General features: G+C 32.3%; 1 protein-coding gene and 1 long non-coding RNA gene across 2 annotated transcripts; one reads left to right on the forward strand and one right to left on the reverse strand.

Annotated features, from left to right (window-relative positions):
- Positions 1 to 590: 590 nt before the first annotated feature.
- On the reverse strand, positions 591 to 3,991 carry LOC111999434 (probable mannitol dehydrogenase). Its single transcript, XM_024031563.2, has 5 exons — positions 3,808 to 3,991; positions 3,117 to 3,230; positions 1,421 to 1,934; positions 1,167 to 1,320; positions 591 to 963 (listed from the first exon to the last, which is right to left on the reverse strand). Exons 1-5 carry the CDS (start codon positions 3,903 to 3,905, stop codon positions 758 to 760), a joined length of 1,086 nt encoding a protein of 361 aa, XP_023887331.1. The 5' UTR covers positions 3,906 to 3,991; the 3' UTR covers positions 591 to 757.
- Positions 3,992 to 8,960: 4,969 nt separating this feature from the next.
- On the forward strand, positions 8,961 to 11,756 carry LOC136064677 (uncharacterized). The gene is made up of 3 exons (XR_010626260.1): positions 8,961 to 9,132; positions 10,160 to 10,245; positions 11,452 to 11,756. It is a non-coding gene; the product is annotated as an uncharacterized LOC136064677 (long non-coding RNA).
- The last annotated feature ends 1,003 nt before the right edge of the window (positions 11,757 to 12,759 follow it).

Raw genomic sequence — 12,759 nt, forward strand, 5'->3', positions numbered from 1 at the left:
AAACTCACCGAAATACTTGTGTTTGGCTTTTCTAAGTTAGTGGTTATTTTATTTATTTATTTTTAATTATTATTATAATATAAGTTCCAGTTAGTTCAATTAGTAAAATCTCTAATGATTGGATAAGAGATATAAGGATCAATCCCCGCTTACACTAAAAATCAATTGATGTTTTAATCTATTGGAGACAGGAGCAGAATCCATTAGTTGAAACTCTCTGGTTGATATGTTTAAGGAAGAAGAATGAGCTGGTATTAGGGTTATTGTTAAGGAATACCTGAAAATTTTTAAGTTAAAGAGTTGTGTGGCATCATTAATTAATATGAGTTGATCTCAAATGTGTTGTTGATTATCATGCAATATTATTTACCTTAGTTAAGGTTTTACCACTAAACGCATCCGATAATGAAATATTGTAAGATTTTATTTGGTAGGTGACCTATTGACCCAATGGTAGTAGTACTTAATAAGACATTCCCAATCTAATTAAAGAAGGGAAGAGATTGCAAGGAACAATAACTCACCAAATGTTTGAAATCCCAAAGCAAAAATCACTTCATTTCTTATTATCACAAACACAACTTTTACATCCTCTTCTCAAAAAAAAAAAAAAAAAAAAAAACCATCTTTGCCACACTATGAGAAAGACATGTTTAGAAAACCCAAAAAAATGAGGCTAAAAATACCAGAAAACAACTTAATCAACTAAAAGGTATCCTCATCACACAAGTGAGACATACTAAAAAGACAGCAAAAATCAAGAGCTTGACTTCAATGTGTTCCCAATATCGATGACAAATCGATATCTAACATCTGCTTTCACAAGTCGTTCCATTGCAGTGTTCACATAATCAATTGGAATAACCTCAATGTCAGAAGTAATGTTGTGTTTGGCTGCAAAATCAATCATTTCTTGTGTTTCCTTCATGCCTCCCATGCAACTACCACCCACTAACTTCCTTCCTGTCATTCCATAACATTTATTAATACACAATTTATCAGTGAAAATGCACAAGCGACAATTAGGCTTGTACTACACAAGAGTATATAATAATAATACACCCATGGTTTTATATAATTTCTAAGTCAAATTAACATAACAAGAAACTTCAAATCCCATTTTCAAATCAAATATAACAATTGTCAGATGTAACATGCATGCTTACCCATAAGTAATGGAAAAACTGGTAGCTCAAGTGGCTTCGCTGGTGCACCAACCATAACGAGCTTTCCTTGTGTCTTCAATAGACCAAGTAGAGGCATGAGAGGGTGCTGAGCAGAGACTGTATCAATGATACCATCCAATGTGCCCTGGGCAGCCTATATAGTAGATAAAGTTAGAAACTAAGATACTGTACACTTATGGTAACTCACATAAAATAACTTGACAATGCAACATGTTAACAACTAAACTAAGTACCTGCATTTGATCTTGGTCTTTGCTAACCAAAAAGGAGTCAGCACCAAGATGTTCCAAAGCTTCCTTCTTCTTGTTGGGTGAAGTACTGATAACTGTCACCTTAACCCCCATAGCTTTAGCAAACTTCACAGCAACATGGCCTAGACCACCGAGGCCAACCACACCCACATGCATACCAGGTTTGTCAAGTCCATAAAATCTCAAGGGACTGTACACTGTGATCCCAGCACAAAGGAGAGGGGCACCAGCATCAAGTGGTAGGTTGTCTGGAATACGGATCACAAAGTGTTCATCAGAAACCATGGTGTCAGAGTAGCCTCCATATGTGGTGGTTCCATCATAATACTTAGCACCATAGGTGAGAATCATTTTGGGGCAGTAATTTTCAAGGTGGTTGGTGCAGTTATCGCAAGAATGACATGCACCGACCACGCAGCCAACGCCAACCTTGTCTCCAACTTTGAACTTTTGTACTCCGCTGCCCACCTCAGTCACTACCCCCACAATCTCATGCCTGCATTAATTATCCAGTTAAATTCACATGATTTCAATATGAGATATTAACATGTCATGGACAAAAAGATATGCTACGTTTACAACAATTTTATAATATTTTTATAATAAATTATAGGTGGTTAGTTGTTATTGGTTTAAATTTGAAATTAACATTAAGATTACTTTTTTGTCCCAACAATAACAACCAGTAATAACCTGACACTTAAAATTTGTTGTAAAAATGTTGTAGACATATCATTTCTTAATAGACAAATAGCGTGTAAATTAATTTTGGCAAATTAAGTGTTGAATTGAATTGCTTAGAAATTACACCTTTTAATTATGATTTGTTTATATTTTTATCCCTATAGTTCGAATTTTTCAAATTTTAGTCTTTCAACTTACAAATTTGTTTTCAATGTATAATCCTACTCCTTTCGTCAATTTCTATCCAGGGTATGCTGTTAAACTACATTTATTTTAATAGCATAATTACGTCATTTATTGGTTTTAATTGTGCGATACGGATGGAATGACTACATTGAATGCATACATAAGTTGAAACATTAAAATAAAATAAAAAATGTTAAAGAAAAAAAATAAAAACATTTCAAATTCAGAGAATGTAATTTGTAATTTAACTACTAATAATAATAACAACGCATAAACCAAAATAATTAACAAATTGAACCAAACATCATCAATTCGTTATTTATATTTTCGGAAAACAATTTTTCTGTACTCGCGGGGTTCTATCTATATATAGAATTGAGCACTATAACTAAATTTGCAAAAGTCTTAAACAACATAAAATAGGAAAAAAAAAATTCTTTCACACTGTGTTTTTATAATCTGAAAACGTGAGTTACGTTTTCAGTTTATAAAAATGATGTGAAAAAAATACTGCCCAGAACAAATATATCATGCTTTAGAAAACCGATATGTATTGTTGAATAGTATATATCTTTTAGGTTACTCAATCCATAGATATAGACAAAAAGGAGCACATTATTCTCCAACTTAAACAAAAAAAAAAAAAAAAAAAACCAATATAATAATACCATGGAATTTTGAATATTGTAATATATAGAACATTATTCCATATATTCCAAATTATGTGCAAGACAACACATTTCTTTATAAAAAGGAAAAGATGTAGTGATAAGAGTATGATTCCTAAGAAACATTAACATTCACATACCCTGGGATAATTGGATAGGTGGACGTGCCCCATTCGTTCTTGACCATGTGAAGGTCCGAGTGACATATCCCACAATAAAGAACTTTGAATGTTACATCCTTCTCTCCTGTTGCCCTACAGACATGCCATACTATTTCATATTTAGCACAAACCAACAATTAGGAACCATAATAAATAATATATTTTTTTTTTAAATGGTAGAGGATGGATCATTGTCGATACTAATTTGAGCAATCACTATGATTAATTGATCAAATAAATGCATTCTTATTTTGTTAAATAAAAATAAAATAACGAGACGGTCAAATAAAATGAAATGAAAATAAGAAAAAATGCAAGCTTTTTAGAATTTAGATTTGTAAGGTATAACTTATTCTCTTTTATGAGGAGAAGTAAAATTTTGATTCGCTTTCCCTATTAAAAATTATATTATCCGACGATTCTATTATTCTTATAAGATATTCATCTCATAATACTTGTAGATCCAATACATGAGTCTCATATGTTGTGAGAGAGACTCATGAGATATATTTTCCTTTATTATTATTATAATATTTGAATTATACAAAAAGAAAAAAAAAATCCAATTTTGTCTTGGATAAATTATTTTAGTATTCAAAATATTAGATTAAAATGAAAAACACGTCAAACAAGAGAGAGAGAGAGAGAGAGAGAGAGAGAGAGAGAGGACCTTCTTGAGAAATTGAAGGGAGAGAGGAGGCCAGAAGTATCGGTGGCTGCCCAGCCGAAGGCCTTATTGGGGTGTTCAACCTCTGCTGATTTCGCCATTGATTTTTCTCTAGAAAGTAGCTGTGAAGAAAAAATTGGAATGTTATAAAGTAGTGCAATGCCTAGGCCAGTAATGACTAGTAAAAGTGTGTGATATAGTACTAAAATGTACCTCTATATATATAGTACTAGAAAAGTAGAAATGAGGGGCCTGTAACATTTTAAAAAAAGAAAAAAGAAATGGGCGGCCTGTTGGGGTGTGTGAATGTGATGACTTATTGGCTTAGCAAATGGGGTGTGATGACGTATAGGCTTAGTAAAGACCGTTATTAAAGACAATATTTTTTTGCTAAAGGCTATTATTAAAGACATGGTGTTACAAATTTCGTACTTCCTTGCTCACTACTCCACTCTTTCTGACACGAGGAAGAAAAAAACGCCGTGAAGTAGATTAGGCGTGCGTTTGCTTGCAATTTATTTTATCTTTTTGCTGGGTCTCACGACGATCTAGTCAAAAATGAAAAAACGTGCATAATTATGCATTTTTTAGTTCTATGATATTTTTTATATTTTTAAAAATTATTTTCTTACAATATTTTTAGTAATAAGTTTTCAGTTTTTAATAAAATAATGTGAGAGATATCATTTTTTTAAAATTTTTTTTTTTTTTAAAATTGTTGATGTGGTAAGTACTGATTATTGATAAATAAAAAATAGAAAAAACTTAAGTATAGTATTTAGGTGTTATTATTTAATGTTCCTTTTTTAAAAAGATTTAGCTGGTTGAATTCAAATCATCTTCTTCGTTAATAAATAAGGAATTATAAAAAAGGATTCAGATCCTCTAGATTTCTTAGAGTACTTTACCAATAGATTTCCTTAAATCCTAACTACTCTTTAAAGATTTAATGGTCTAAATTATGCAATGTCAGCATTCCACTAACAATTAAGATTATTGTTAGTGGAATGTTGATATGGCAGAATTTAGACTTTTTAATCATTAAAGAATGATTAAGATTTAAGAAAATCTATTTAGTAGAGTACCCTAGGAAATCTAGAGGATCTAAATCTGAAAAAAAAAAATCTTATATGTGCCCGGCACATAAGCCATCCCTCTCACTGACATGTGGGCCCCACACCTATAGGGCCCACTTGTCAGTGAGAGAGATGTCTCATGTGCCAGGCGCATGAGATACTCTCTCTATACAAAATTATGCATTTTATATAATAATAATAATAATATAATTATTTAGTTAGTTAGAAATGAGTTCTAAAATTATGTAATAATACTCATATAATTATTATTACTAATATAAATATATATATATATATAAAATTCATGATTAAAGCCGTATAATGCACGAGACAAATTCATGAGAAAAAAAAAAAGGATTCCCCTCATTTAGCCACTCACCTTATCAAAATTTTGCATTTATGCCAATGTATAATTAATTATAAAATGTTCTTTAAAAATAGTTATCATGTAGCTAAATGCAATTGTTTCTATTTATTAATTATCTATAGATGTTTTTACTAAAAAAAAAAAAATCTATAGATACACACTAATTATTTATATAAAAGAAATATATAGGTTATTTTTCATATATAAAAGGAATTTATATGAAATTTGATGAATTAATAATTATTCATATTAATTGGGAATTTTTTAATATATAGTTTAAATATAGAATAAATTTTATTTTTTCCTTTGATTTAGCAAATTAGAACTCACAATAGAATTAAAATTCAATTAAAAAAAATAAAATAATAATGACATGTTAAAGTAAGGCCTTTAAAACTTATATTATGTTGCAAAATATTATGAAATCAACAAAAAATCAAAATGCTTCTTAAAAAAAGTTAAATTTTGTTCAATTTTATTTTAAAAAAACTATAGCAAGATTATAAAGATGGACAAAGTTTGACAACAAATTTGGTTGTAGTCTAAGGCTATAACTCCCAATAAAAAAAATTAATATTATTACATATTTTGAAAATTTAACCATTATATTGCATATTCTTTAAGTTCTTAATATGAATGTCAAATTTCGTGCCAATCAGATATTATTTTAACATTCGATCCTTAAATTTATTTTTTTTATACACCATTTTAAATTATGAAAACTTGAAATTTAAATATTTAATTGATGAAATAACTATTGATTTTTTATATTCTGGAAATTTTGCAAATATAGAAGATATAAGAAAAAAAAAAATTATAAGGACAAAGTTTGGCTATAAACTTACTAAAAGAATTAACATGGCTACATATTTTGAAATAATAATCGTTGGATTGCATATTTTTTATGTTCTTCACACATATGCTAAATTTTGTGCTAATTGGATGTTATTTACTATCTAGTCCATAAATTTTTTTACGTGTAATTTTAGACTACAAAAAATTGAAATGTAAGGTTGAATTTAATCAACCATTGTGTTGGCTTTATTCCGTACTAAATTTGCTTGTATTTTAGCAATTAGTAACCCTGTATTTAGGTGGCAATCATGTAAGGGTAGTGAGTGAGAGAGTGTGAAGAAATGCTTAAGATTGTGCAAGGATGCAGAGACTCGCGACTGGGATCGCGGATGACTCGCAATTGGCAAGCCACTAACTATATCACACAAGTGAAGTGTGCAGAGAAAATGAACAGTCACGCTAGCTGGAGCACTACAGGATAAAAAAATTCAGCCTAGTCGTTCTGTTAACTCGTGACTTGAACTTGCGACTTAGTCAAGTCGCAAGGCCAAGTTGCTAGCTAGTCCTGTTTTGAAAAACCTGACTCTTCTCATTCCACTCTCACCCTAGTATAAATACCCTTTATAGCCATGAAATGTAGAGAGCTTCTAGAGAGAATTTTGAGAGAGAAACCCTAGAGAAAAATAGGATTGATTCATCCACAATCTTTACATAGAGACTCTTTAAATTTCTCTACTCTCATCCTCTCCATTGTTACATCCTTAAGAGGTTCTTACCCAAATCCTTTTCTAACCATACCCACATCTGTGAGAAGGCTATTTGTTACTTTGGAAAGCAATTAGGAAGGGACCAATGGCTATTGGTTGATGCTATGGGCTATAGTGGAATCCGAAAAGCTAAAGAAGACAAAAATTTGGCGCAACTTCATTGGAGTAACAAGTTTGGAGGGCTTAAGTACACTGGATAGATTAGGATTGGAGGGTTTTCTGCTGTTCATATATCCTAACTTCATTCTTTAGTGAATTATTGACCGCTTAGAGGGTGGCGGAGAGGTTTTACGCTGAGAGCTTCGGTTTCCTCTTCGATAACACATTGTTGTGTTGTCCTTGTGTTTGCATCTCTCTCCCCTTAATCTTTGCCATTTAATTTCTACTATAGATGTGATTTTATTCGATTTAGATTGTTTATCAATTCTGGTATAAGCTTATATTCAATTTTTGCACATACATTGTTTGATATTAAGCTTGAATTGATATTTTGTAATTTGGGGGTTTAAACATTCATAGTGGTTTATACACTATTTGAACATTCATGAAATTTGAACATTTGATTGTTGACATAGCTATTGGTCTTTGATTTTTTGGAAATTTAGCAAGGATGATGGATATAAGAAGAAAATATAGTCTAATAGTGGATTTATCAAAATTCAAATCTAATTAAAAGATATTGAGTGTAGTTGTAGCCTTTGGCTACAATCAAGTTTGTTGCAAAATTTTGTCCAAAATACATTACAAAAAACTGGTTCTATAGCTACGTTTAAAACCACCACCATAGACGACCTACAATAGTGCTTTTAGAAATTGCCACAATAGGTTGACCTATTACGGCAGTTTAACCTATTATGGTTATGGAACTGTTACAATAGATAGAGCTATTACGGTGTTTTACAACCACCACTATAGGTTTGAAATTAGTTTTTTTTTTTTTTCGATCTTTAAAAAAAGCACCGGTATAGGTTTTGAAATTGCTAATGAAGAATATCCCAACACTTCTAAAAAAGCGCGATGATAGAGTTTCAAAATAGCTGTGACCTATACTAGCAGTTTTAAAACCGCTGGTGTAAGTCCGAAAGACCTATTGTTGCACTCGCTGGGTAACGCTACGAAGCACGGGGAAAAAGAAAACCCTGGAATAGGCCATTTGGGTCTATACTGATGGTTTTTGGGACTATAGTCACGGTTTAAAAATGCTGCTACAACCCTAATTTTTTGTAGTGATATAATATAATGGTGGATTTATTAAAATTCACATATAATAAAAAGATGTTAAGTAGAGTTATAACTTTAGGTTACATCCAAGTTTATAGCCAAATTTTGCTAAATGTATCATTATATTCCAGTATCCTTAATTCTCTCCATCAATATAAATGCGTATGAGTTTATTTTTGGAATTCGTTTTTTTTTTTCTAATGAGATTTACTTAGAGAGATGCTACGTCTACAATATTTTTACAACAAATCACAGGTGGTTAGTTGTTATTGGTTCAAATTTGAAACTAACACTAAGATTACTTTTTTGCCCCAATAATAATAACCAGTAATAACTTGTCACTTAAGATTTGTTGTAAAAATATTGTAAAATTGTTGTAGACATATCATTTCTCATTTACTTATATACTTTTATAAACCTATACTTTAAATGCTCCTAAAATTAATGACTTATATATGACAAAAATTCAATATTAAAAAAATAAATGACGCCTCTTTTTTCTTATTTTTTTCAGTGCAGTCTCAGTTGCCCCTCTCAAAATAAATAAATAAATAAATGAGATAATAATAAATTAATGAATATTTATAATTTTTTTTTTTTAAAAAGGTTACCTAGAATTTATTTAAAATTTTGAATTTTTACATTAAAAAATAGAGGGGGGATGTAACACCCCAAATATTTTTTAAAGCAATTTTCTTTTGAAAGGGAATAATATCTATTGGAGTTTATTTTTTTATTTGTGTGTTTAGTTATTTTATGGAGGACTTATGAATCATTAAGTGATTTATGGGGCTAGATGAAATATGAGAGGAACCTTAAGGGTGGAGTGGTAATTAAACACAAGATATTTTTGGGGCAAACTTGTAATTAAGCCCCCTCCCAGGAGTCAACCCCCCCCGCCCAAAAAAAGCCTACATGTTCTCTCTCTCCCCCTTGTCTTCTCTTTTGTATTTTCTCTCTTCTTGTTCTCACCGCCCTCCATGGCTGATCCATTGAAGGTCCTATATCCTTACCACCACTTCAAATAACCTCCTCAATAGCTTGAATCCAACAAGTATGATCTTCTATAAGAGTTTTGGTTGTCCCAAACAATGATTTTAATGTGAGTTTTCCATTGACCCACTTCCTTGATTATTTCGTTTATGGCTCAATGCTCATGTGGGGTTGATCCAACGGATGGGGATAACACTTTGGTCGGGTTAACTACCCTATTTTTGGGGTGTGAGTATGTGACAGTTGGTATTAGGGTATTCAACCATGGAGGTTTTGGGCACTTGGTTTATTGGAGGAAGGAGGGGCTAACTTTTGTGTGATTTATGATGATTTCTCTATTTTAAGTTAAGTTGTTGTAATGATTTTGGTCATATGTAAGAAGTTGATGAAATGTTAACTATTACTTGTCCTAGTGGTTTGAGAATGTGCTTTTTGCATACCTAGTGTTTGATAAGTTGTTTATATGAGATTTTGGGTTTGATTCCTTGTTTTTAATATGCTTTAAATCTGGTGGTTTTAATGTGAGTAAATTCTCAAATAATTTGGGCTAATCTTACAACTATAGCAATTTTCTAAAGTTGTCATAACAGATTTGAGTCAGCCGCAATGCATGATTTTTAATAAAATTACAAAAAAAAATCGTTGTGGGCTGAATTTTTTGTGGTACATTGTATACACATAGGGGAATGTTCCCTTAAAGTTTTGAATTAATCGGATAACTTTTCATTGACCAAACAATTTTTACAAAATGGCTGCCTTGCTATGTACTAAATCTGAAAGCAAGACTAAAATACTGAGAAATTGTGGAATTAATCCCAAGCCTTGGTTGATCTTATCTTAGCTTAAATATATTATTTAGTACCCAAAGAAATTCATGAGTACGCTACATTATCTTATGATGCACATTATTGCGGTAATGAATTTAAAATGTTTTGGTTGTGTCAGCATTATGAGTTTCTTGAATGCTTGTTTGGTTATCGTTTGGATAAGGGTACTTGTCTTGGGATGGTCAAGCTAGGCTTTAGGGCCTTAGGTTTGATTTTTGAGGGAATCCTTTTTGATTTATGGAGACAAATTTGATAGCATAATTTTGTAGTAGACCTTATTATTAATAGGCTCGATACTTGTGCTTCTAGGTTCCAAGGTACTTGGTGATGGAAGTAGTAACTTGATTGGTTGAATGCGGTGCCCGGTTAAGGTAAATTTGGATTGGACTGCTGAGGTAAATAGTTTTTTAATGGGATTTTGAAAATAATCATGTTGCATACATGTTGTTTTGGGTTAAGTACATTTTGGAAAATAATTCTTGAAACTATGTTTCCTAAAAAGAGGTGTGTTGTGACCCTACTATATATAATTATATATGAAAAGTGCATCATGTTTAATATTTGCATATGGGGAAATGCATGAATATTTGGCATGGAAAAGAAAAGTAACCTTGAATTCATTTGATAGTGGATTTCATGGATTTATAGTATTATTTGGAAATACTAAAGACATTTTGTCTTAAATTATATTATTTTGGGAAATTGATGCAAAATATTTTGACAAGAAATAGTTTTGAGGACCTTGAGAATATTGTGGATATTTGGTTATTGAAATATCTTATGAAACTACTTGGAAGTAAACTATGTATTTGAATACATTTAACTTGTGAGCTTTTGATGTGGGTTTGCCCTTGTGCTATGATGTTGGTAATTACCCCGTCTTTGTGACAACGTCTTTGTGACGTGTGATTACCCCGTCTTTCTGATGATAAGCTAGGTTGGAGGCTCTCGCTTTGCGTGACACGGGTAAATCCTTGAATGTGTGGGTGAGGCTACTACCCATAGGGCCAAAATACCACATGCAAAAGGGTTACTGTGTGACGCGTCATTCCTTGTTGCTCATGGGAGAAGAGGTAAATCCTTGAGTGTGTGGGTGAGGCTAGGTAGGGCTAAGAGGCCACATGCAAAAAAGGTACTACAAGGCGCGTTATCCCTTGCTGCCTATGGGGGAAATAGGTAAATCCTTGAGGGTGTAGGTGAGGCTAGGTAGCTCCAATAGACCACATGCCAAAAGAGGTACATATCATGCTAGTGTGTTTGGGTTCCGACCTGTCTGTGGCAGTATGATGTCTTAGTGACATTTTTGTCTTTGTGGCACCTTGGGTGAGGTTTCTAGTTTACGAAATGGTATTGGATATTTTTATGTCTCACAGTGAATAAAATATAGTTTCATAGTTATTTTGGAAAGCTTGGTGCTGTATTATTCTTATCATTCTTGTCGTGTTGTTAATGGAATTGATTTTGCATAAATTAAATGAAAATTTCCAAATGATAGCATGTTTTGTAAAATACTCATTATCATGAAACTTGCATTTCTCCCACCCCATTAATTATACTACTTACAGGGTTTTAGCTCATACCAATCTCCTACAATTTTTCAGATAAATTAGCTACACATCGGGCATGGAGCTTAATTTATTGGTGGTGATTGGAGTGCTATATTAAATTGGGAGACTTGGGCCATTAATGGTTGATGACTCAATCTTGCAAAGTTCAAAGAGATCTTACTTAATGCTATTGGAGGTTGGATACTTAAGGTCTGTTAGCCTTGGGTGTCGTATGCCTAGATTTTCTGTTGAGGCTGCATACATTAGAGAGGATCATGACTTTGTGTTTATTTTATTTGGAACGTTGGATTGTTAAGTGTATTTGGAGACACATGATTTGTAGTTTGTATTGCTTGTAAGTGTGTCATAGGGCTCTGACTTGTATTGTGGAGAGTTCAATATATTTATTTATTTTATCAAATGGAAAAAAAAAAAATGACTACAATACCTCTTGAAGGCTCGGTTTTTCATACTTTGGACCCTTTTGGGTGTTTGGGTCTTGACAGGGGAGGGGCATAGCTAATTAATATTTCAACGTCATATCAAGCCAAAGAAATGTTATAAAGTTATACGACTACTATGGGTGCTCGATGACTGAGGAAGAAATTGAAGAGTTGTAGTACTGATGTGGGGATATCACGTGCCCAAAGAGGAAATTCACCCAAGGAGAGGAAGGGATGAGACAAAGGACTTTGAGGCATTCCAGGTGGGAAGAATGGTCTAAAAAGAGAGAATTAGTGAAAATAGGGGAAGTTTCTAGTTTGGAGTAGCCTCTTGCCTCTGCATTAAATTGTGGACAACAACTTTATCAGCTGCATTGATGAGGAAGTGACCTGAACAGTGTAAGTCACAACTAAGCAAACTCCTTCTACCACCTTCTTCAGATATAAAAAGAGACAAGTGTCATAAGGAGAGATTTGTTAGCTAAAGATGGGAGGTCAAGATGTGAAGGAGGGATGATTATATAAAAAAGATAGTGTTTTCAAAGAAAAAGGGAGGTAGACACAAGTATCAAAAAAAAGAAAAAAGAAACAAGAAGAACATTGAGATAAGAGAGTGAAAAGTGCAACTTTCTGTATAACATTGCCCTCCTCGAGCAGGTTTGTGTGGAGACATTTGCTCATCTATTCTATAACATCAGCCCTTTCTTCCTTATTTTTATTCTCGGGCAGAGCCCTCTCTTGTTGTTTGTTTCCCTCTTTTACAAATTTTATTGATTTGAGCTAAGGTTGAACTGTACAACTCACTATTCTAAGTGCGTGGGCCACCACTTTATTTGCTCCTTACAACTACAATAGTTTGAGTATTTGATTATTTTTCTAATGTTATTATTATTTTTTTTTTTGGAGAAACAATCTTAAT

Source organism: Quercus suber, unplaced genomic scaffold, assembly GCF_002906115.3.
Source record: "Quercus suber isolate HL8 unplaced genomic scaffold, Cork oak 2.0 scaffold_732, whole genome shotgun sequence".
Lineage (NCBI taxonomy): Eukaryota > Viridiplantae > Streptophyta > Magnoliopsida > Fagales > Fagaceae > Quercus > Quercus suber.